The sequence below is a fragment of the Dissoconium aciculare genome (assembly GCF_010015565.1).
Source record: "Dissoconium aciculare CBS 342.82 unplaced genomic scaffold K489scaffold_2, whole genome shotgun sequence".
NCBI lineage: Eukaryota > Fungi > Ascomycota > Dothideomycetes > Mycosphaerellales > Dissoconiaceae > Dissoconium > Dissoconium aciculare.
In genome coordinates, this window is record NW_022984952.1 from 1,987,305 (window position 1) to 2,011,686 (window position 24,382).

General features: G+C 51.6%; 8 protein-coding genes across 8 annotated transcripts; 4 read left to right on the forward strand and 4 right to left on the reverse strand.

Moving 5' to 3' along the window:
* Positions 1 to 209: 209 nt before the first annotated feature.
* Positions 210 to 2,298, forward strand: K489DRAFT_119101 (hemin import ATP-binding protein hmuV). The gene is made up of 4 exons (XM_033598954.1): positions 210 to 515; positions 569 to 736; positions 803 to 899; positions 953 to 2,298. The coding sequence occupies exons 1-4, from the start codon at positions 350 to 352 to the stop codon at positions 2,124 to 2,126; spliced, it is 1,605 nt and encodes a 534-aa protein (XP_033463587.1). The 5' UTR covers positions 210 to 349; the 3' UTR covers positions 2,127 to 2,298.
* Positions 2,299 to 2,635: 337 nt separating this feature from the next.
* Positions 2,636 to 5,604, reverse strand: K489DRAFT_376975 (uncharacterized protein). The gene is made up of 3 exons (XM_033604046.1): positions 3,295 to 5,604; positions 2,826 to 3,230; positions 2,636 to 2,769 (listed from the first exon to the last, which is right to left on the reverse strand). The coding sequence occupies exons 1-2, from the start codon at positions 5,482 to 5,484 to the stop codon at positions 3,120 to 3,122; spliced, it is 2,301 nt and encodes a 766-aa protein (XP_033463588.1). The 5' UTR covers positions 5,485 to 5,604; the 3' UTR covers positions 2,636 to 2,769; positions 2,826 to 3,119.
* Positions 5,605 to 5,943: 339 nt separating this feature from the next.
* On the reverse strand, positions 5,944 to 7,721 carry K489DRAFT_376976 (ATPase, V1 complex, subunit H). Its single transcript, XM_033604047.1, has one exon. The coding sequence runs from the start codon at positions 7,582 to 7,584 to the stop codon at positions 6,133 to 6,135; it is 1,452 nt and encodes a 483-aa protein (XP_033463589.1). The 5' UTR covers positions 7,585 to 7,721; the 3' UTR covers positions 5,944 to 6,132.
* Positions 7,722 to 7,929: 208 nt separating this feature from the next.
* Positions 7,930 to 11,629, forward strand: K489DRAFT_376978 (uncharacterized protein). Its single transcript, XM_033604048.1, has one exon. It carries the CDS (start codon positions 8,306 to 8,308, stop codon positions 11,477 to 11,479), a length of 3,174 nt encoding a protein of 1,057 aa, XP_033463590.1. The 5' UTR covers positions 7,930 to 8,305; the 3' UTR covers positions 11,480 to 11,629.
* A 77-nt stretch (positions 11,630 to 11,706) lies between these two features.
* Positions 11,707 to 15,344, forward strand: K489DRAFT_119199 (uncharacterized protein). Its single transcript, XM_033598955.1, has 3 exons — positions 11,707 to 11,963; positions 12,028 to 12,699; positions 12,752 to 15,344. The coding sequence occupies exons 1-3, from the start codon at positions 11,934 to 11,936 to the stop codon at positions 15,221 to 15,223; spliced, it is 3,174 nt and encodes a 1,057-aa protein (XP_033463591.1). The 5' UTR covers positions 11,707 to 11,933; the 3' UTR covers positions 15,224 to 15,344.
* On the reverse strand, positions 15,063 to 18,940 carry K489DRAFT_376982 (DNA replication factor C, large subunit). Its single transcript, XM_033604049.1, has 2 exons — positions 15,915 to 18,940; positions 15,063 to 15,858 (listed from the first exon to the last, which is right to left on the reverse strand). Exons 1-2 carry the CDS (start codon positions 18,761 to 18,763, stop codon positions 15,528 to 15,530), a joined length of 3,180 nt encoding a protein of 1,059 aa, XP_033463592.1. The 5' UTR covers positions 18,764 to 18,940; the 3' UTR covers positions 15,063 to 15,527.
* A 171-nt stretch (positions 18,941 to 19,111) lies between these two features.
* K489DRAFT_376983 (ribosomal protein L16) lies at positions 19,112 to 20,354 on the forward strand. Its single transcript, XM_033604050.1, has 2 exons — positions 19,112 to 19,248; positions 19,310 to 20,354. Exons 1-2 carry the CDS (start codon positions 19,176 to 19,178, stop codon positions 19,948 to 19,950), a joined length of 714 nt encoding a protein of 237 aa, XP_033463593.1. The 5' UTR covers positions 19,112 to 19,175; the 3' UTR covers positions 19,951 to 20,354.
* Positions 20,241 to 22,455, reverse strand: K489DRAFT_392708 (DNA/RNA polymerase; the record flags this gene model as incomplete). The annotated part of the gene is made up of 3 exons (XM_033606748.1): positions 22,121 to 22,455; positions 21,779 to 22,066; positions 20,241 to 21,719 (listed from the first exon to the last, which is right to left on the reverse strand). The coding sequence occupies exons 1-3, from the start codon at positions 22,166 to 22,168 to the stop codon at positions 20,241 to 20,243; spliced, it is 1,815 nt and encodes a 604-aa protein (XP_033463594.1). The 5' UTR covers positions 22,169 to 22,455.
* Positions 22,456 to 24,382: the final 1,927 nt, after the last annotated feature.

Below are 24,382 nucleotides of genomic sequence, written 5' to 3' on the forward strand. Positions count from 1 at the left end.
CGGTACGCACATGGACTTCGCAGCGATGCGTGGTGATTCTTCGACATCATTACGACCGACACTAACATGATCCAGTATTGCCATTGTCAACTCGGACAAGTGCAAGCCGAAGAAATGTCGTCAGGAGTGCAAGAAGTCATGCCCCGTGGTCCGCACGGGCAAACTTTGCATCGAAGTCGCCCCGGAGAGCAAGATTGCGTTCATCTCTGAGCGACTCTGCATCGGATGCGGTATCTGCCCCAAGAAGTGTCCCTTCGACGCCATCAACATCATCAACTTGCCCACCAACCTCGAGACCCAAGTGACTCACCGATACAGCGCCAACAGTTTCAAGTTGCATCGTCTTCCTATGCCCCGACCGGGCCAGGTCCTTGGTCTGGTTGGCACGAACGGTATCGGCAAGAGCACGGCGTTGAAGATTTTGGCGGGCAAGTTGAAGCCAAACTTGGGTCGTTACGACGACCCCCCGGATTGGGAGGAGATCTTGAAGTACTTCCGTGGTTCGGAGTTGCAGAGTGAGAAAACACTGGTGTCGAGTTCGTAGTACTCTATGGCTGACACAGCGCAGACTACTTCACCAAGGTTTTGGAGGATGATTTGAAGGCTGTCACGAAGCCGCAATATGTCGATCAAATTCCGAAGGCTGTCAAGGGCACCAATCGCGCTGTTGGCTTCCAACTTACTCAGAGATGTCAGGTTGAGAAGGAGAGACTGAAAGAGATCGCAGAGACGCTTGGTATGTCATATCGGTCCAGGCGTTCAGCTGCGTAGAGTTTCTCGACTAATCATCTCGCGACAACAGAGTTGGAGAACGTGTGGAATCGTGACATCGATCTACTCTCCGGTGGTGAGCTGCAACGTTTCGCCATTGCCATGGTCTGCGTGCAAAAGGCCGACGTGTAAGACAACTAGTCTGCCCTTCGATGAACGATCGTTACTGATCTCCTTCCAGGTACATGTTTGACGAGCCGTCTTCTTTCCTGGATGTCAAGCAGCGTCTGGCGGCCAGTCGGCTGATTCGAAGCCTTCTCCGACCCGATTGCTACGTGATCGTAGTTGAGCACGATTTGTCCGTACTTGATTATCTCTCCGACTACATTTGCTGCCTGTACGGAAAGCCAGCTGTGTATGGTGTTGTCACCGCGCCTTTCTCTGTCCGTGAAGGCATCAACATCTTCCTCGATGGTAACATTCCGACCGAAAACTTGCGTTTCCGGGAGGAGAGTTTGCAGTTCCGCATTGGAGAAGCGGGTGAGGAGTTCCTCACCGACAAGTCCCGGGCCTACTCATACAGCAACATGACCAAGACGCTCGGAAATTTCCACCTGACGATCGACTCCGGAAAGTTCACCGACTCAGAGATTATTGTCATGATGGGTGAGAACGGTACCGGAAAGACTACATTCTGTAAAATGCTTGCAGGCGCCGAAAAGCCGGACGATGGAGCCAAAGTGCCGCAAATGCATATTAGTATGAAGCCACAGAAAATCACGCCAAAGTTTCAGGGCACTGTTCGCCAGCTATTCTACAAGAAGATCAAGGCGGCGTTCTTGAGCCCACAGTTCCAGACCGACGTGTACAAGCCGCTCAAAATGGACGATTTCATCGACCAAGAAGTCCAGAATCTGTCCGGTGGTGAATTGCAGCGTGTCGCCATCGTTCTGGCCCTAGGTCTCCCAGCTGACATCTATCTCATCGATGAGCCTTCAGCCTATCTCGACTCCGAGCAACGTATTATCGCAGCTCGTGTTATCAAGCGCTTTATCATGCACTCCAAGAAGACTGCGTTTATCGTCGAGCACGACTTTATCATGGCGACCTACCTTGCTGATCGAGTCATTGTCTTCGATGGCGTACCTTCCCTCAAGTCACGCGCCAACACCCCAGAGAGCTTGTTGACCGGGTGCAACAAATTCTTGAAGAACCTAGATGTTACCTTCCGGCGTGACCCGAACACATTCCGACCACGCATCAACAAATTAGCGTCCCAGCTGGATACTGAGCAGAAGAACAACGGAAATTACGTGAGTCGCGGCCGTGTTGCGACGTCCGCCAAAGTACTAATCTTACTGACAACGATATTTAGTTCTTCTTGGAGGATGAGTCCTGAAAGGCGTTCTCAATGAACACACTATAGACTCATCTTCTCCGCTTGCAAGCCCATACACTAGCACCACGTGTGGCACTAAGCGCCGCCGGTCAATCAAAAGCGGAGCTGATGAGCAGCTGGAAGAGGGGGTAAGCGAGGACGACGAAGACGATGAAGACATTCTAAGGCGAGTTGTCGTTCACGCCCATCGTCGTGCTAGAAGCTCAACCTTCCCTGGATGCAGGTCATGGCAGATGAAAGAACGTGTCACTTCGACGCTCTCCGACGCGCGCTTCCACGCGCACTGAGCCTCCTCCAGCCTGTTTCAGATCGGGTCATTGCTGGACCAGTGACGACCATGCATGGACTACAGACGATACTCACCACAGGATTTGTCCAAAGTACTCGAAAAACATGCTGATGCTTTTGCTTGATTTGGTTTTGTTTTGCGCTGATCTCGAAGCAGTGACTGGACGGAGGCAGGGATGAAATTTGATCATGTGGATCGAGACCCATATGGGGGAGGACAGAACGAAAATAGGATTAGTCTTCTTGCTATAAAAGTAAATGACGTACCGATGATCTTCGCGTTTCAAGCATCCGTTCATTGAGAGGGCCGTGACACGGTCGCATACATTCTCGGCCTGGCGAGCCATATGAGCCACGCATCGATGCTGCTGCTGCGAAATCACATCTTAGTCCCTTTTGGCTCCATGCTAAAAGGAAATACACATACGCCGAGAGGCATTCCAACCACCTCATGTCTCGTTCCAAGCCTGGTGCAGACGCCAAACAGGCTGTTTTACGCGGTGGCCCACATCGAAAGTGCTGAGCGTATTTCATCAACGCACTTGTGCAATTATTGTGTGAGCAATGTCGGCTAGGCTTGCTGTAGAGCTTGATGTGGCTGTTGTGTTATTAGTCGGAAGGGGAAGACGGGATGCGCTAAAGGGGGGAGTAAAGGATGGTACATGTGGCGAGCAATGATAGACCGAGGATATGCGCCGAAGACGTTTCAGTCAAATGGCTCTTATACCTCCTCAATCTCGCCCTCCTCGCTTCCGCTTTGCAGCTCAGGGGCGTCTTCCTTGGGTGCGGGCTCAGGTTCGACAGTTTCGGTGCGACGATCGCGTCGAGTGCGCTATAGCGTACAAGTCAGCCATAACATATCTCGCTATTGACAGAATTCAATCTAGGACACTTACCTTTGAATCGCGCTTGCTATCGAAGCTAGCGTCGGAATCCTGTCGCTTGCGGACAGAGCCCGGGCGGCTTCCAACGACATCATCGTCGCCGTAATTGAGCGCGCGGGTCTGATCGCGCGGGTCAGCACGGCTGACGTAGCTGCGCTCGCGCTCCACTTCGCGATCTCGCCGCTCGCGGTCGTAATGTGAGTATGTTTCATAGCGATCCAGTCGGCCTCCGTGTCTGTCATCGCGGCGATCACGGGAAGGCGAGCCCAAGCCGAATGATCCTGTGCGGTAATGACGTTCGCGGTCCGCCTGTGCTCTCTTGCGGTCAGCCTCGTACGCATCCATTTCCGGGCTTCGAGTCCGGCGATGTCTGTCGTCACGGTCACGTTCGTGGCCGCGTCTTGAAGAGCCATTGGTCTCGCGATCACGGTCGCGGCGGGTGTGGCTGCGCTCACGGTCATGCTCTTCCCGTTCTTTCAGGCGACGGATGTATTTTTCGTAAGCAGTCTTCCGTGCGCTCTCATTGGCGTGCTTGTATTCTCGATGACCTGCGAGCTTCTGCATCACGTCGTCATAGCTATGATCAAGACGAATGGGAGGGTGTACTTCTCTCATCAATGACCTCAGATCGTCTACCGCTGCCTTCTGGTGCAGTTCGGCATCATGTCTCTCCTTCTCGGCACGCTTTTTGATCTTGGCGATCAATCTATCGTATATCATGCGCAGGTCCTCTTCGTCGAAGTTTTTGGTGGACGAATGCTCGCGCATGAGCTTCAAAAACTCATCGAGGCTTGTTTCTGTCGTCATCTCGAATCGCAGACTCTCCAAAACATCCAGGGCCACTCCACGCTTTGAGCGGAGCTTGTCCTCTTGATCCTCGACTACGTCCCAGAACATCTCAAGTACAGTGCTTCCAGGTGTGCCAATGAAATTGATCAGACGCTCGTCGCCGATGACTGACGACCGGAAGTCCTGCCATTTCGTCCCTGCTCTAATTTTGCCTTCTCGGGTTTTCTCGGCGAGCAATGCTCTCATATCGTCCCGAGCCCGGCGCTCCCGTCGTGCGCGCATCCGCTTGTCTGCCTGCTTGGCATCATTGGCAACTCTATCCAGATCTTTCATATGGTTGTCGAAAGCCGAGAGCACGTCAATGGTATGAAGCGATCTGAAATCATCTTCTGACTTGAATCGCTCATTATCCATAATGCTGGATTGTGCATCCGACCACTTCATATCTGGGTCGACCACAAGAGCTTTCAGCATTGCGTCAAGCTCCTGCATGGCGGTTATGCGCCGGGCAGCCTCGTTCTCCGCATGTTGCTTTCTTAGCTCAAATATGTACTCTTCGAACAAGCTGCGCCTTTCATCTTCATCACTCGTCGCTTTGAAAACTGCCTCGCGCTCGATCAGCGCTCTTGCTGACTTCCATCGAGTGTAATGCTTGATCTCTTCATGTGTTGCAAGCATTTTTCGAAAATCATCACGCATGCGATCTTTTCGTTCTTTTTCTTTGATCTTCTCTTCCGCTCGTACCTCGTGACAGTATCTCTCGAACGCTAGCTTCCTCTCTTTCGGGTCTTTGATTGCGCGCGATTCACGGTCGCGAAAGATCGCACGGAAAGCATCTGCCCACTTCATGTCCGGTGTGACATGGTGCTCACGGAGCACCTTGAAGAAAGCAGATTCTGCAGCTTCTGTAGACGAGAATTCTAGTTCATCTGGCTTCGCTGCAGTCGGTCCTCGAAACCCGGCATGTTCTTGTCGTTCCCATGGATTGTTGCCTCCTCGAGGACTATCGAAGTTCGGCTTCTGTGGTAGACCATGGCCTCGTTCGATCCTGTCCATGCGCTGTTCCGAGCCACTGTGGTCACGACCACCAAATCCGGAGGTACCACCAGCGACATACGTAGGCCCGGCCGCTTGAGTGGGTTGAGGTGCTGCGTGATTATGCTGTTGCGCAAAGCCAGCAGGTGCTTCCCATGTAGTTTCGCGCGTTTTGCTGTTGTAGTAGTATTTTCGTCCATCGGCAGCGACTGCTTCAGCCCATTCGGAGCCCTCGCTGGGGCCTTTCGACGTGGCAGGCCTACTGGCTGCTTCGGTATCCTCAAAGTCATCTGGCTTTGTCCATTGCGTCTGCTTCGTCTGCGTGTGGTAGTAATAGGTGCGGCCATCGCCAGCTTGGGCTGCGCGCCATACGCTCATCTTGGGCACTCAATCGTTGCTATTACTGCCGAGATTCTCCAGCCTACGGCCAGTCGTGGATGAAATTTGTGTCTCTGTGCAGGTCGCGGTCGATGCAATGAGACTTTCGCCTTGTTCTTGTTTCCAAGGTTCAATAATCGTGTAGGGTTCGCGAAATCCGCGCACATGCCACAACAAGCCCAACTGTAACCCTAGTCAAGCATATGCAGCTGGGGATTAAGTGCACCTCCAGATTGACATGTTGAGGACCGCATGTGGAATTCTGGCCTCTTTGTATAGTGTTGTATACTAGAAGAAGTGGTCTCCAATCTCTGTCTTGCAAGTTTGGATTATCATCATAACTACGACGGGGAGCCTTCCTGTTCAAAATAGAAAACAACCCATTTGGCGTCAAGCGTCGGAAATCGCGCTTGACAGTCCGGCACGATACACACATGACACGAAGTGAATCGATATGCACGTCGTATACACATTATAAATCGAGTTTGATAATCTGAAAGAGAGTAAAGCTGAAAGACCGGCGATGGTCGAGGTACACAAAAAGGAAGTGTAGGAAGATAATATCCATAATGACACTAACAGCTACCTAGGTAGGAACACAGAGCGGCAGCCGGGGACACTGTGGTGCGGCGATTAGCCCCGACACGGCTATTGTGAGTCGAAACTGTATCGCAACCATTCTCCAACGGCGCGCAAGCTCTCCCACCTGACGGTCTCATTCTCATCCTGCATCAATGCCATAATCCGCGTCTTCAGGCCGAATTTTTCCAACTGCTGACGTTTTGTGGGGCACTCCTTGACCAGATATGCGACATCGCTGCAGCCAATTGCGAGAACCTGCTTGTCGTTTTGCCAATCCTTGCCGAGAATCTCAGCGAGCTTCCTACATAGCTCACCTTTGTTTTCCTCGATTACGCGCAATGCATTCTCTCTCCAGAAAGCCTGGTCTTTATGAGGTGGAGACCAGCGCAGATGACCGGATTGAACCTCAGATGAATACTCGTCGAATGTGGTCTGCGTCTTTGTGTATTCTTCAACCATGTTTACAAGGTTGTCCAAGTCCTCCAGTAGATCCGGATCTGTCAAGTTTCGTGACTTGAGGTTTGTGAGAATGTACGGAAGCCTGGCGGGCAGGGCTGCTGGCATAAGAGTCGCCTTATTGGTCGACAGCAGATTGTTGAGAGTGGCAAGCAAAAGTCTGGTAGTCTTCTCTGTCGGCGAGACACGGACTAGCTGTGTGTAGAGCGGGATGATATCGTGCTCCTCGTCCAGACCCTTTCCAACAAGCTCGCCCTCAAATGAAAGTTGCCAGACAACCAGTAGAATATGATATAACAAGCGGAGGCTGACACCACTGACCTTGATGTTGGACTGAGCCAGTGTCCGAATGCTTGATCCAGCAGATGTTCCGTTGAAAACCGTGCTATCAGAGTCTTTTCCGCCTGTTGCCTTGCGCAACACTTCAACGAGTGGAGTCAGTGTCTCCTTCCGCTGGTCCCAGAATTGCTTCCGTGCACTAACGGTGCGAAGCATAGCACTGTATTCCTGTACGGCAATGTCCTGCAGATCTGCATCTGATGTGTTGGAAAGGGTGGCTATGTATGAGTATAGCTTCGGAAGTGCGTCATGGATCTCTGGTGTTGACTTTGGCTGAGCGACGATCGCGTGCGCGAGAATGGAGGTAAGGACGGATGACGCGAGTAGTGGAATTGGATCCTCGGAATTACTTGATTGCTTCAGCAATGGCAGGAAAGGTTGGAATGGATGCGCATGCTTGACCAGTGAATCTGACAATGCAGGTACATCATCGATCAAATCGCCGGTAAGAACTAGCATGTATTGTACGATATCCGTCCGCTTCACTGCACTCTCGAAAATGCTTTTGTTCCCATCATTCCCTAGAAGCAGATCTGTGTACACCTGCACATCTGCCTCAATCGTCTGTTTTCGCTGCTCTTTCCGGACCTTATCAATGCTTCGGATCTTCTTGAGATCGGCCTCACTGAGTGTCTTGGCTCGTACAGCCCCCTCCCATGAGATCGGTCGTGCTCGCACGTTGCTCTGCAGTGTGACAAGATACTCCGGCGGATTGAGAAACATGGAGGGCAAATATTGTCTCGTCAATGCAGAATCTCGGGGTGTTACCTCTGACGCTCAATTGAAGGATCGTTGAGACTTCCGAACTCTCTGCAACTGAATTTATTAGTAGAGGGCGTATCGCATGGGTAAGTTTGTTGTTTGACAGTTGGATGTCGAGCAAGCTCTAGCCTGGTGACGTTGAGCTTCAGCGCTTGGGCCCGTTCGTGCACCACTCCTAGGTACACACCTGCATGCCCAGGTGCACAATGTAATGCACGACCTAGCCTGAATCGTCAGCTCAGACTTCCAGGGCTGTCAAGATTGCGAATGATTACAAAATATTTATATTCACAGCCCTGAGGACATCTCATTATTCCAGAACTGAGCGCATCTAGTCCATGCAACATTCGAAGTATCGCAATCATCATTCATTGCCGTTTTCTCCCCAGCAATGACCTTGCGTTGCAACAAGAACCACCGAATCATGCCGATGAAGGATCGAGACTGAAATGGACCACTCGGGTGGATGATATAGTCTAGAAGAATGAGTTCGAATGAGCTCTTTGATTGATTCATCATAGTGATTCTCTCGACAAACCGTTGATCGCTTCGAATGATGTGGTGGTACATCCTGAGTCCCTTTCGTGGGACGACTCAGCCACCGCAGTTCTCTGCGAACCATCCTATCCGGAGAGCATTCTATCGACATGGCAAAGTCACAGCTCGACACTGGTTAGTCACTATGCTGTTCTCCATCGCCGTCGCTATGGCCTTCTCCTATCCGACCGTGCTACTATCTGGTGATCCCACTGCTGGCGTCGGAGCCCAACCTCATCATGTTTGGACATCTGCTAAAAGCATGAACACGACGCACACCGATGCTGATTTGGAGATGCGTCAGGTGTGGATTTATGGATCGCATATGAAAGCTTTACAAAAAGATGTCCTTCAGAAAGGGCTCCAGATCCAACAAAGTTTATTTAGCGAACCTGAGAGAGAGATTCCGATACCAAATTTGAGCGAGCAAGCCATTGAAGACAATCACCAATGGGGTTTTCACTCCCCGTTAATGTACTGGAATAACTCTGCCCAGAGGTTGACGGCTGATCAAGACATTTTGAACACGATCAATGAGCATAAACATCACAGCTCATCTTCACTTAACGTTATTCTTCGACATGCGTCCGTGTTTGCCGGGAAGAGGTTTAGTCGTCGAAAGCTGCTTGCAGCCGATGCCCTTGTTATCACACTCATAAACAAGGTGGGAGAACGAGTGGGTTCAAGGTGGCAGGATAAGATGTCAAGTCTGACGCAGAACGTCTGCCCAGATTGTACACTTTTTCCGCGGAACGGCGATGCTTCAAATCATCAAATCTACGAGTTCTCCTTCATGCCACTGAGCTTGCGAGAAAACACGATTCTTGCCATAGCTTACACGTGCATGGCGATATACGTTCTGTTGAGCCTTCGGCGAATCAAGGCATTCCACAGTCGCTTCGGGTTGGTGGTCACTGCCATTACTCAGATGACGTTTTCGATCTCAGCGAGTTTCACCATCTGCGGTATCCTACACATCAATCTTGCTATGATTCCTCGAAACGCATATCCTTTCATCGTTCTGGTGATTGGTCTCGAGAACATGTTTCGTCTGATCAACGCGGTCCTTGCCTACCCTCCAACCATGGCGACAGATCTCAGGATCGCAAATGCATTAGGCGACATTGGACCACTGTCTGTTGTGACTGCTGCACAGAATCTTTTCATTCTTTCCATATTGTCAGCTGTGTTGTCACCAGGAATTGCGGCATTCTGCGCGTTTGCAGCATTGGCCACACTTTTTGACGTCTTCTTCCTGCTCACCTTCTTCGTAGCGGTCCTTAATGTGGACATCCGCCGTTTCGAGCTGCAGGATTCTCTTTCGGCCAGGCAACATAGTTCAGAACGTCCGTCTCGGACAGCGCGACGGGCGTCGCCATCGCAGCATACCTGGTTTGATGCATTGATGTCTGGTCGACTTCCCTTCAGCACGCGAATGGCAGGGACCGCGGTCACAACGACTTTCATCTTGTCGTTGAACTATCATTTTTTCGAGCGCGAAGAAATGTCTTTGAGCCTCCGTCATCTTTTAGGATTCGCTCCAGCTGGCATTCCAATCGATACAGATCTTGACACTTTCACGCGCCTGCCGATCAATGCATCCATCACCCCGAGCGAGTGGATGCGAATGCAGGACTTCGATGCTGCCAAGGGCGTTATGAAGCTCGCAAATGCAGGAAACCACACCTTTATCATGAAGATCTTTGCTCCGACCGTCATTGTCCTTGCCGGAGCTGACCGTACAGGTAGCCTCGATGAGCGCGAGGCATGGTCACTCGCTGTTCGGGCCTTTACAATACATCATTTCTATCCTGTGGCAATTGCTGTGATCTTCGGAGTAGCTTTTGTCTCAGTTCTCATGAACTTTCTTCTTTATAGCGAGCCTGACGATGGAGCGATTGAGACCGACGACGACAGCGACCAACACATTTCCGTCGTCTCAATCGGACTTCCGCACAAGCTCGATATAGTCCGACTAAATGGCAACGAGAATGGTCACTTCGTTTCTGTTGCTCTGGATCGGACCATCGCTATCTCAACCCTTGATCACTCCACTGGTCTGTATAGTACAGCTAACGTGCCGACTGGTATACTCGGGGATCTGAGCTGGCCAATCCGCGATCTGTCGATCGACGACTCCGGGAAATGGATCGCGGGCCATTGTGCTGGCGGAAAGGTCTTTCTGTATAATCACGTCACCGGCTCGGAGGACTTACATTTTGCGCCCTATCCCGACCAGAGCCCTGCTCTTGTGTTCGATTTTACCTACTTACCAGGAAATCTGGAGAAGAGGGCCTGTTTCATGACGCTCACAGCTGCAGGCCGCTTGACTATGAGCTCACTCGATGATCACATACTGACTGGTGTCGACGTATCCGTTGTTCCCTTGGTCGGTGCAGCCATAGCTGACTTCACACTCCGAGGGCGTGAAATGATCGTCATTAATGAAGATGCCAGCGTGTTGTCATTCGTCTGGAACAAAGCATCGTGGGTTTGTCAGGCCCAGAAGCAAATCGACATGCCGAGGGTTACTTCTGAAATCGTCGCTATTGAGGTGTACATGCACCGTGAGAAAGAGATTGTTTCATTGAGTACGCTCGCTGGAATTGCTTTGTTGGATGCGACCACGTTCGACGTTATCACAAAGGTCGATTATTTTGTGGCCCAGCCCGGCTACGATCGCGTCATGATGGGACCGCCGAGGAAGTGTGCGGTCTGTGGTGGTCTTGCTGTCCAGAGCCTGACTCGACTCAGCATCGGTGAGGATGGCCGCGAAGGTTCGATCAACAAATGGGAGATCACAGATGTGGCCGACGATGAAGCAAACATCTGTCTGGAGCGAAACGCGATCAACTGCAAATCCTTCAAAGACACACGAAGTCGTGTCAAGGAGTTCAGAGCCGCTGGAGCATGGGCTGTACTGAACGATCAAGTGCTACTCGGGTTAAGAAGAAAGGAGACGATCAGGAAAGGGGCCGAGGTCGTACGAGATCGACGGCAAGCAAGACAACAACTACGTTCGCTGGCGGCACCGGAGCAATGGGAAGCCTACAAGATCTCTGTCGACAACGGCCTCGAATGCATTGATATAGGGGTATCCACCGGAAGCAGTTTCATTTCGCAAAGCGCTCTATACGTTGAGAGTGCTGGACCGGCCATAACATTAGGGGAGCAAGCGGTGGCGGTCGCGTTTGGCAATGTCGTTCAGATAGTCCATGCAACCCGACGCACTACAGTTGGTCGACGATCCAGACTTCCTTCTCTGGATCGAAATGCTTCAATGACGAGGAAGACCGCCTCTCTTCGGAAACAGAAATAGGTATTGTGTATGAACAAAAAATGTACTCATCCGGTGACAAGTTACGCGTCAGTCGGATCTTGCGCGCTGGATTGGCATGACTAGCCTGGCATTTTCCAACCCAACATGCGTGTATGCTGTCCGCGTAATGAGGCGGCAATCGACGTATCTGGACGTCCATCACATTCAGCGTGAAGTCAAAGACTCAAATGATGACATGACGTCAGCGCTACTGTCCCAGCGCCTCGAGTGTTGACACTTTGGTAGGGAGATGTAATACAGTCGCGCCGGCGAAGCTCCCGACGCTCTCATGCCGGCCCGGAATAAGTCCTGTGACGATGTTATTGATATTCGTGCCCATGGTGAAGAGACCATACCGGCATAGATGATTGCAGGTGTGTAATTTAAATGGACTGAAGCTTTATCGTAAGCTTGATTCTATGGTCAGAAATGCTCTAATGCGCGCCCCCCGGCGATGACGTGGGCGTGTAGCGGCTTCGAATTGGTCAGTCCGAGAATGGTTATTAGCAGTAGCCACGATCTTAGAGCAGACAAGCTTACAGTAGCAGCACTTTACACATGAGCTTTCTCGGCTCGCGCATTCGCCCACCAAGAACGCACCGTATCACCTGGGACTGCGCAGAGCTGCAGGCGCTCGTTCGCTTGTCTCTTCCAAGCTGGCGCGACCCTCTTTCAAACGTTTCCTACGACGCTTCTGGCACGATAACGTCTCGCGACCCACGAAGTTAGGCCTGCGAACCATTCGCTCTACCTATTTTCCTTCTCTCGGACAGGCCTCGAAAAGCCAAATCTTTCAATTGCTTCTCGGAAAAGGATTGCGACGTCAGAACCATTTGCCCGGCCTTCGAACAAGTCTCGTCGCTCGCCTACTCGGGCGCCGCTCATCACCCCGAACTCCTCGTCTGTACAATGGGTCTGGCTCAGGCAGGCGCAAGATGGCCGCAACAGGATATGGTAATTACAGCTCGCAATATGGTGATTCGTTCGAAGCGCGCATCGAGGCTCGAGAGCCCGGGGCTAGGCGTAAGAAGCTGGCGGGATACATAAAGGCTGCAAATGAGCTCCGCCAAACATACTTCAGCGCAGAAGCGCCACCAGGACCTAGCAGGCATACATCCGATGACACGAAGCATCCATTTCCCCATGCGTCAGCTGTGCGTCACAGAAACGAGGAGCTCATGCTGTTTCCAAGCTATGCTAGGCGACATGTAAAAGATGAGGTAAGATGACATCAAGCAAAGACTGGCATGCATCGACCTAACAGACATACAGACTCCGCCCACGGAGGCTCGTTCTGGGGAAGATGCAGATGAAGAGTACTGGCGAAGGAGATGGGAGACTGAGAACTCGCGGAACGCGATCGTTGACGTTGATGTACGAGGATGGGTCTACGCCCCACAGAAGGGGCCCCTGACAAGGAAGCATCGACTTTTGATCGGCCTAGCACGGCAACTATCGGGAATCCCAGCGCCGGCTACAACTCGTCCGAATGAGCCTTCTGATGCAACGGCGGATTTGGACATATCGCAACAAGACGAGGATTTGATCGCGTTCGAGGCCGACAATATCACACGTAAAGGCAGAGAAGAACAAAAAGCTGCGCAGCGAGGCTCATATTCGGAGCAGCCAGGCAAGGAAAATGCTGGCGACATGCCTGACACCACAGGTGTCAATGACTTTGCGACACACAGTCGCCGACAGGACTCGACCACCATTGGTGGATCGGCATCTGATCTGCCCTTGAGATCTAGATCATCGTGGCCAACGCCAGCACAAATGAACGACGCAGAGATTGCTCAAGCAAATGCACATCTGCTTACCCGCTTGAAGCCATTCATGGCAAATCCTCGAGCGGAGTCGATCGTGAGAGCGTTTTTCTTCAACGAGCACGCCTCGAGAGAACATATCACACGAACAGATGCTTCAGGCCATTTTAGCTTTCGCTCGGCGCTCGACTTTATACCTACTCATGTGCGTGTCCTCGCCGGAGAGGACCTTCGACTATCTGTGACCGAGGAAGTGGCGATGACTTCTTCGACCGGAGTGAGCATGATAAGTGACATTGATGACACTATCAAACATTCGGCAATCAGTGCGGGAGCACGTGAGATCTTCCGCAATGCCTTCATCCGGGACTTCACTGATCTCACGATCGAAGGAGTACGTGAATGGTACACGACGATGCACGACATGGGCGTGAAGCTTCACTATGTTTCCAATTCGCCGTGGCAAATGTATCCTATTTTGACGACGTTCTTTAAGATGGCACACCTCCCAAAGGGCTCCTTTCACTTGAAGCAGTACTCTGGAATGCTCCAGGGCATATTCGAGCCTGTGGCCGAAAGGAAGAAGTCGTCTCTTGATAAGTTGATGCGAGATTTTCCTGAACGAAAATTCATTCTCGTTGGCGACAGCGGCGAGGCCGACCTCGAAGTCTATACCGATGTGGCTCTAGATAATCCAGGGAGGATCCTGGGTATCTTCATTCGAGACGTGACGACTGCCGTCAAATCAGGCTACTTTGACCCAAGTTATAGTCCAACAGGCCTGGGCGGCATGCAGCCTTCGCCTCGCATGCATGCTCGCCAGAGCAGTAGCGACAGCATCTTTGCGATGTCTAAACGGATTCAGCGACCTACAGACATCAGAGACGATGAGGCAGAGCTCAAACTGGCGATTGCTGCCTCTTTGAAGGATATGGAGGACGAGACGAGACAAGCGCGCATTTCAGTCAATCCTGACTATCATTCTCACAAGACTGCGAATGGTAGAGGAGCCAAGGCTGTGTTACCAGCTCTGCCACCTCGACAAAATGCATTTACGACAACACGCGCAGCATCTGATATCCCTCTGACCGCGTCCCCTGAACATGACTTGATCGACTTCACAGACATGAGCTGGTCCACGCACGCACAGCTTGAGCAAACAACGAGCAAGAGCAGCGACCCTACGTCGTTCACAGGCATTAGGTCAACACTTTCCCCTCCACCTCCGCCCAAGCCGGCAAGTCTTAGAAGTCCTTCGCCGAACACGGCTCGAGGAACGCCGTCCGAAGAGAACACAAACAAAGCACCCCCTCCAAGGCCTCGTAAACCTTCCAGCGCCGTTCGCGCTCCCGGACTCACCGTCAAGACAGACCAAACGCATCAGCCTTCGCCACTATCGCAAGTTACGCGACAGGCCTCAGTCGTGGCATCTCGGCCACCACTTCCGGCTCGGCGGACTTATCGTGAGTACGCCAAAGAGAAAATCACCAAGGCACTACCGGCCACCGCTTCATGGCAAATGGGCGACCTACCACTCGGCTCGCCGAAGATGCGGCCAACAGGAGGCAGTCGCGTGAACAGTACGCCGACGTCGCCGCTCGCCGGGCCGATGCGTACCGCTCGGTCATTTGAGGACCTCAACCTCCCCGAATCTTCTTTGCCACCACCACCAACACCGCCACCGCCGCCGCGAAGGAATCGCTCTTCCTTCTCCTTGACGCCATCTCGACGACATTCACATGCACGGTCCGGGAGCTGGGACGAAGACGGCATGAGTAGTCCGGGTGCTGGTGAGAACGTCAGTAAGAAGGAGTACCTCTGGAAGCAGAGGCTGGCCCGAGCGCAGGCTCTGCTGGAACGGAATGGAGTTACCGTCAGGACCTGGAAGGTAGGAAGCGACATCGCGGACGTGTGCATCCGCTTAGTCGAGATGGAATTGAGACGACAGGCGGACAAGATAAACGCCAACAACGAATAGAAAGCTACCAACCACATTTGCGAAAAAAAGTACAGATGCATTCCCATGATAGACCTGGTTACAAGCCTAGAAAAGCCTAGAAAAGCCAGCTGTGTAATTGTACAACCAATGCTACATATTATGTTCATGACGTATGAGCGCCTTCTTTGGATCCTCCGATCAAAACGCCGGGAATGCATACAACTGAATTGTTTGCCAACATGACCAAAGCTTGCAGGTGCGCTTGAATTGGCTGATGTCTCATGCACAATTCGGAATATCGCTTGACAATGCCGACCATGGAACCAATCCAGAATGACAGTCATCACTTCTTCGCGCGACCTTTCCCTTTACCCTTTTTGGGCTTGGCATCTTCCTCGTCGTCATCGTCTTCATCGTCCTTGGCGCTTTTCTTTTTGCTCGCGCCACCCTTTGCGGGCGCAGCGCGTTTCGTCTTTGGCTGCTTCACGTACTTGTCTTTTGAGAGGTCAATTTCATCGTCATCCTCGGCCTTGACATCTACATCGTCCAAGCCTTCGTCTTCGGATTCTTCGAGGGCTTCTTCGAGATCGGGCTTCTCTTTGGCAGGCGCACGCTTTGGTGCAACGATTTGTGATGCTTTCATGAATGGCAGGGGATGTGACTGCTGATTGTATCTGAAAGATGGTCAGCAAGGGCGAGTGGTGAACAAAAATGATGAGGAACGTCTTACAGTCTGGTGAAGGTTGATTTGGCTTGTGACTCGATCTTCACCTTCTCCATGTCGGCTTGGCCAACGCCAAGCTCGAGAATAGCATCCCAGTCGTCCTTTGTGAGGAAGTAGTGGTCCATGAGCTCGATAATTTCGGATACTGCTTCCTTTCCGTCGTTTTCGAGCCGCTTGACGAGCTTGTCAAACAACATAGGCATATAGGTCTGTCGAATCTCGTGCCTGTCTGCAGTTACTCTCAACCTCATGTGACCCTGGATCTCCTTGATGAAGCGCATGAGCTTGCCCTGATTGGAATTCTTGCCGAGCCACGCCGTGAATCGAGTTTGATGACCAGCCATAGAGCCGTACACGTAGCTAGCAGGACGGACAAAGCTGAATATTGCGTGGACGGGCATCAACGACCATTGCTGCTGGCTGCCGTGGATCATTCGATCGACCAGGTCGCCATCGCTGATAGAATCAGCTGCAAGACTAGCTAAGCTCAGCTCCGCCAGGCGTTTGCGTTTAGCATCACCATTGTATTTGTTGGAGCGCACAGGATTCGTGCCCAGGTAGTTCTCCTGCAGCATTAGAGGTGCAAACTCATGGTCGTTAAAATATAGCTCTGTCTTGTCGTTCAAGGTCGAATTTGCGGCTGGATTGAAAAGGCCGCCGCCAAGAATTTTGCCTACCATATCCCAAGGCTTGAGGATGATGTGTTTTTCCCAAGCTTTGCTCATGTCCTTGCTGTCCTCGAAGGTCATGGTTTGATCGTCAAGCTTGGCGGTGCTCACCATGTTGACGACTTGTCTGATGTCAGCCCCTGTGCCCTCGATGAGTGCAGAAATGACATTGGGGGGCATCTTGAGACCCTCTCTGAAAGCGATAGTGGTAATACGCGCACGTATTTGATCGGTTGTAGGTCGACGGAAAGGTAGATCATACGTCACGAAATCGAAAGGCCTCATCTTTGGAAGTTTGCGATCGTTGCAGATCAGAATCATCGGGATCTGTGACTTTTTGCACACAGCTGCGAGCGCACCCACACCACCCCTGTCACCTGCGCTCATTCCATCAACCTCATCCATAATTAGCACAAGCTTCTTCTTTGAAGGATCTGCCTCGCCGGAACCTGTTCCGAAGTATCCCATGAGGGATGTAGTAGAGAGCACGCCTTTGAGTCCAGTCTCTACAAGTTTCTTCGATCTTGTGTCCGACGCATTTGACTCAACAATATCGAACCCCTCGAGTTTTGCGACCAAGTGTGCTGCGGTGGTCTTGCCAATACCCGGAGGCCCGTGGATCATGACGGCTCGATGGGTGCCACTGCCGTCCGGGCCAGCCATCTTGAATCCCGTCTTTTGGCTCTTTGGAAAGGCGCGAAGCCAGCGCTGCAGTTTCTCGATTTGACTTTTATTGCCGCATATTTGGCTCAGAGATTGTGGTGCGTATCGTACGGTCCATAGTCTCGAATCGACAGCGAGAGCTGCAGGCTTGTCACCTGACTGCTTCGACGGAGTTTGGCTTGTCTGAGTTCTTGACTTTGCCTCAGCTGCAACTCGTTTCCGCTCTTGCACGTCCATCTCTTCAGCAGCCTTTCGCGCGTCTTGCTCTTCTTTTGCTAGTTTATCAGCGTACTTCGCGGCAGCAGCGCCATCGCCACCATTCGCGGGAAGTCTTTTGATCAATTCAAAAAGTCCATTTTCGTTGATAGTCTTGAGTTTGTTCTTCTGAATTGTCTCAAGCTTCTTCGGGCCAGCATCATCACCGAGCACGACATAGCTTGTCTTTGCTGAAGGCGCTGTTGTGATCTTGCCTCCGTACTGCTTGACCAATGCTTGACCCTGCTCACGGCCTAGCATTTGCAGCTGACCTGTAAACACAAATGTCAGACCAGCGAGACAATTGTCCGCGCCGGTGGGCAGGTCGGAAGAGGATATAGCACCGGCTGGCACAGCAGAATTTGCATGTTGCCCGTACTGAAATTTCTTCTTCCCGTCATCTCCACCCTTTTTGGAAGGAGGGGGAGGAGCAACAACTGTGGGTATGCTGTCCAGGATAGACTGAACTGCAGAACCATTTTGAGCTGGAATCGATCTCGCCTGAGCCGTAGGTGCCTTCTTCGCGGGAGTTGCGCGCTTCTTCACAGATTTCACCTCTGCTACCTCGAGGTCGTCTTCTTCCTCCTCCTCCTCAACTGCCGCTGATTTTCGTTTACTACTACCCTTGGCGGGGGCAGTATTGCGCGATTTGCTTTTCGTGCTCTTGTAAACATCCTCTTCATCATCGTCATCGTCATCCGCAGCCGCCTTCCCTCTAGCGCTCCCCCTTTTGCGCGCCGCTGATGGCAAATCATCCTCAGGATCTGTGCCCTCCTCATAATCATCATCCGCACGCCGCCCGGTTTTGGCATTGCCTTTGAAAATGTCATCCGCATCCTCCTCGACGTCATTGGGAAAATCGTCCGGATCGAGGTCGGTGTAATTGGTAGTCTTCTTGGACCTTGCCGACGAGCGTGTTGGTGTAGCTTTGGTCCCGTTCACTTTGGCTGTGGCTTTTTTCGGAGTTCTGATCACGGCCTCCGCATCTGCAGCCTTCGGACGCACTGGTTCGGATCGCTTAGGTTTCTGGCCCTTTCCTTTTGCAAAATAATCATCTGCGGTGGTCTCCTCTAGGACTGGCTCAGGGTCGAGTTTCTGTTTCTTCTTCGTCGATGTTGCAGCATGTTTAGTGGGCACATCATCCTCATCATCATCGTCTTCAACAATTTTCTTGGAGCGGCCGCGTTTCTTGCTCTTCTCTGGCTCCGGTGCTGTGGCCTCCTTCGCCGCTGGCTTCCCACCAAAAAAAGCGCGGATGTCGGACGGCATGATTGAGGTGTGATGTATGCCGTTTATTCAGGGTATTTCTGATCGAGCAGTCGTATGCGATTCAGAACAACATATCGTAATATTTTGTTATGCGGTCGCACGAAAGTTGAGCCGGAGTCATCGACAGGCAGAGGATCGGCGCCGCTTCCAATGATTGGCGTCTGACCCAAAGCTGCCTGGAAACGCGTCGCTGGCACGAAATATAATGACGGCGCGATGCGCGTGATTGTAGTTATGACAGGGATCCCGCGACGGCCCGCCTGCTTACCTCCGAGCGCCGAAAGCCGCCATTGATGTGTACAGTGTCCCGTACAAACTTTCATCGACCTTCAATGCTCTCGATTGACAGACGTATCGCAACAGCAATGTTCTAGTAGCATCAAAAACCACTCTTCTGAGAGATATTGCAAGTATGGCCGTGGCCAAATTAATGATGCCGGGTCCGGTTACTGTAATGTCCCGATTCACAGCGACTCGTGCTTGCTGTAAGGACGGCTTCAGACTGATGCGCATGTGCTCCGAAGCTGATTTGATGGACGTGTGTAGGTCTCTCATCTATGCTGGATACACTTTCAATACACCCGGGATCACAGTCACGAACATTCTCCTCATCACGAGTAACATTTGATTGGCTGTCACCGCGATCCGGCGAGTCTTCAAAATCACGAAAAGGTCGACCGCGGGTACCGACAGGAGGCAGTGTGAAGGGCACGACAGTCGTTTGGGGAGAATATGGAATCAGGTTGAAGGACACAAGCCGACGTATCAGCGCATCACAGCTAAAGATTGCCGATGAGACGATCAAGAAGCGCCTGAGAGGAATGAAATACCGCATCTATCACCGTATTTCAGCGAACATCGGTGTCTACACGAGCGGAAACGACCAGCGTATGGGAAAGGGAAAAGGATCTTTCGATTACTGGTCAGCAAGGGTTCCCGTCAGCCGAATCCTTTTTGAACTCAAAGGCGACATTCACGAGCAGATTGTCAGAGACGCCTTTCGGTTGGCTGGAAATAAACTTCCGGGCCAGTACGAGTTTGTGAAGAAGGGTGATCCACCGGTTATGGGCATCACTAAGCTAGCAAATGGAGTCACAGAAGAGTCATTGCGCAGACCGAGAATGCCCGTGCCAGCGCCGAGCTTGGATTCGACTGCTGAGCGGATGCCTGCCACTACTCCTCCGTGAGGCAGATTTTACCTTCGATGCAGATCAGTGCATCAAGTCGGCAGTCTTGTATTGCGCTCGAGGCGAAAATGTCAAACGATTGACGCTCTGTACAACACTCGTGAAACTTGTTGTCCTGATACACTGCAACCAAGCATCCGCCTGTCCTTTGTGGAAATTTGGAAGCGCCTGTAAATTTCGTGTAGCATAGATTTGGAATTGTACGAAGTTTATAGTTCCGCTCCAGTATAAAACTTCCTACGACACTCAGCCGCGCAGCCTTCTCTCAGCCGAAGAGGCGACGCTCGTACTCAGTCAAGCAGCTCAATTGAATGAAAGCGTCTATGTGCAGCCATAGCAAACGCCGGCATGCGCATGCTGCACATCTCGCATGTCTGACACGAATCACTCTCTTCTCCATCTTCATCCCACGCCTCTTCGTATTCCCCATCATACACGTCATGAAATGTATGAGTTTCCGCTTGGGTGATGCTTTTTTCTTTGATGCGTGGCGATGCGTCAGGAACCTCTGTGTCTATGACCCGGAAGTCCTTTAGAACATCCTCTTGCCTCCGAAACATGTTCGCTATGTCTCTTCCTATTGCGCTTCTGCCATCGCCTGCCGTCTCCACCATGTTCGTCACGGCGAGATTCATAAGGCTCAGATTCCAACCTCCGTTGCCAGAGTGCAATTTGCGAAACATCGTAATGAGGACCTCCTTGATTAGCCTTTCCGCCAGGAGTTCAACACTTTCGTGCGTGTTAAACACGAATGTCGGCAATGACGTAGAGTGAGAAATGCGTTTGAAGGAGCGCACTCGTGTCCCGTCGGCTTGCAATGGTTGACGCGGCCTGGTGGATAAGCGGATTGTCTTTGGATAAGCAAGCCATTTTTTCGCACCCAGAGGCATCGTCTGTGCCACATACAAGCTACCATCAGATGTCGGATCCAGGGGATCATCGTTTGTGGCTTGCACAGCAGTGAGCAGATCCATGCGCATACGGGAAATGAGGCTATTGCTTAATATTCTCAGCTCTTTGAGGACCTCTGGGAATGTGTCCAGCCGTATATAGCTGTCCTCGATGCTGATCTGGCGAGGAACGGTTCTGGCATACTCAACCTCGCTGTCATCGATACCATGTAAAAGCTGCCAGACTTTGAGTCCGATACCATGCGGTGAGCCAGGGCCACCCAATAGCTTCTCGAGGGATTCCGGGTTGACATTTGGTTGCGTGCGAATATCTCGCACCGCCACTTTGTCGAACGTTTCACCGTATATAAGACTTTTGTCGAAATTGGGCTCTCTCTTCAGAAATGCTGCTCGCAAAAGTAGCGCAAGCTTGAACCCAATGCCAGGAATTTTACCGATCTCGTGATCATCAATGAATGATGTGACGTTGCTCTCGTTGCCATCAATGCTCGTCAGAGGGGGCATCATAGTCGTTTGGCTTTTTGGTTTGCGCATATTCCCTACCAGCTTTGACAAAAGTTTTGAAGTCGCAATGCCTACAGTACTCGTGTAGCCCTTCTGCCTCTCGAGCTCATGTCGGAGGAAACGAGCATAATGCCCACCAAGACGCAGTCGAAGAGCAAGTTCCCCTTCTATGGTCCCGTAGTCTTGGTGGAGTTGATAATCTGCGGGATATGTATGCCCAGCGACCGTGTTCGCGTTGTATCTGAATCCCTGCGTAGGATCCGTTTTGGACATCTGCATGAAGGAATTTCCGAGATCCTGATGGTTGAGAATCTCTATGTTGTAATCTACGATGTCCGTTATGTCCATCCATACCTAGGAGATTAACGCTCAGCTCTCGGCAGACCTCACGACCATGGACTACCGTGACATACTTCATCGAACCCCAAGCGTGCGACTTTGTCATTCCACGAATACTCTTTCAGGAAATTATATAGGTCCTTGCTAGCATCGCGAAAGCGAGTGAGATCCTCCCCGAGCTCAATTATGACATCGGGACAGATTCGTTTCGCATCGGTGATGAGTTGTAATTTATGCAAACCTCTTCTCCTTGCCTCGTAATTGCAGGTGACGATGATTTGTTTCTGTTGCACTGCAAAAGGCAGGTCTTTCAGGCTTGGGTTGCTCGCTTCGAACACTGAGGCATAGAAACAATCGTAATCCTGTATTCGTATCGTGAGAATAGGATTTCGTCACCGATGAGTGATTCGACGCACGAAATGAATGATTACCCTCCCGTCTTTACGAGCCAGGCCAGGGACCATTGCGGCGGCATCTTGCGAGTCGCGATGCCTGTTCTGAAGACCAACACGCTTGCTAACTTCCGCAGTGATGATTCCTCATCCAGAAAGAAATAATGATCACGAACTTCTTACTGTTAATGGTATATGGTTGGAAGTGGACCTCGGGAGTCTCTCGTCGGGATCACGCGTTGTACGGCGTTACATGCGCGCTAAATTTGATACGCGTGCTCCCGAAGGAAAACTCAACATCATCAGTAGTAGGTGTGCTGCGACTACTGTGCCCAGGTGTCGATCGCACGCAAAACGGCGTACGATCCGAGCCCAATCATGTGAGCGGCGCACAAGGAGATTGAAATCAGGACGCAACTCTGATCATGAATCCTAATATAAGACCGATGACGCATGTTTCAAAGGACCTATCAATAATTATTTCATCACAGTGTTGACTAGCATATGTATTAATAAGGCATCATGACCGATGACTTCGGAAAGCGTGCCGTCATAAGTGAGTTTACGCCACTCCCTAGGGCACAGGTTCATCAGACGAATCTGAAGTTGACTGTTGTGCCTCATGAATGACGTTGTGGCCAAAATAAAAGAGGCACTTTGACGTGCACCACCAACAAACCAACGTTTTGAAACCAACAAGCATTTTACTCGGACTGGCTTGTTGGAAGTGACCAACATACATGCTGACGAGGTGGTCCCCTCCTTGCCGTGGCAACGGGAAGCTGCACCCGCGGGCTTGTCGACGCCTGCAGCGGCTAGAAATATATTGCCAGAAGGGTCATCTTTATCACCTACAAGTAGTTATCAGCGTCGTAAATGTGTCCAGATGGTTGTCGTCGTTGCCTCTGCGCCACGTCCCTCTCGCTGTGTAGGGCTCTTCGGCCTGGCGCGTAGACATCCGCCCGATTGTGAAGACTGCAGCTGCCTGGAACCACGTTCCCGTGAGGAAATCCCAGGCCGTATGATGCAGGGGCGTGACGCGGCCATCGTCGTGTGCTCGTTACGACCATGCGCCGGCTTCCGAAAGGCTACGTGGAATTGGGATCGCGCAGAGAAACGGAATACGCACCGAGATACACTGTAAAATCGCAAGCCTTTGGGACACTTGGAAGGAAGACTGCCCTAACGATCACAGCCCGAGGAGAACGATCTTCTTGCTACGGCGTTTGAGACGGAGTATTATCCGCTCGAAGTAAAGCTTACGAAGATTACGACTTGGCGAGGTAAAAATGGAAATTTGAGTGGCGGCGGCTGTCCCGCTCGGATTTAGCGTCACCTCCAGGAACAGGAGAAGGACTCCAGGCCGGCTTGGCACGTGATGTTGAAGGCCTTTTCGCAAATTGTCCGACGTGTCTCAACACGCCGAGGTTTTCTATCTTTGGAAGCGCCGTTGGGGAAAAAGGGTCATTCCTACTTGCGGTCCGGTATAGCGCGCAGGAGATGCATCATGAACCGACATATGTCTGTCAAGACCGGTAAATGTGATTCCAGACTCGCGACTGCATCATGAGCCAACAGAGGGGCTGGAGGCCTGTAGAGGTAGGCAGGATCATAATTATTCATTCGGTCGCTAATGTTGAGAATTTACACGCCGCCGTGGGCGACAATGCAGACCTGCCTGGATACCCACAGCGCGAAAGGAAGCTCGTAAGACGGACACGGCGCACGCGGATTGGTCGAAAGACTAAGACGCGACGGGAGAAGGTACCTTGGAACAGTTGTGGACGCGGAAGGCAAGCTAGACTCAAACCATTCAAGCCATTCCAATAACGACAGGGATCTAAATGGGAACCGCCCTCTGGCAGCTATTTTCTCCAGTCCCGCCTGCAACGACCGGCGTCTCGCCCCGTGGACGGACCACTCGTTTTTTGCGTAATCGATGCGACCTTGGAAACGCTTTTGTCCTTTGTTCCTACAGATGGACGGACACCATCAGAAACGCCACACAGGAGGCGACACGGACATGTGCCAGAGTGGAGTAGCAAGTATGCGGCCCTCGTACATAACAGTAGCAGATGACGGTGGTGGTGGTGGTGGTGGTGGTGGTGGTGAGAGAAAGAATATCATTGGTGAGGGTGGTGTCGTTGGTGCTGCTGTGGTGGTGTGTGTGCAGAACATGGACAGAGATTGTGGACAGTGTTCCCTCTCATCACTCCCAGTCACCTGTTTAATATAGTAATAACAAGCACAGGTCGTTGTTATACATGTTCGATCGGTAAACGCAAC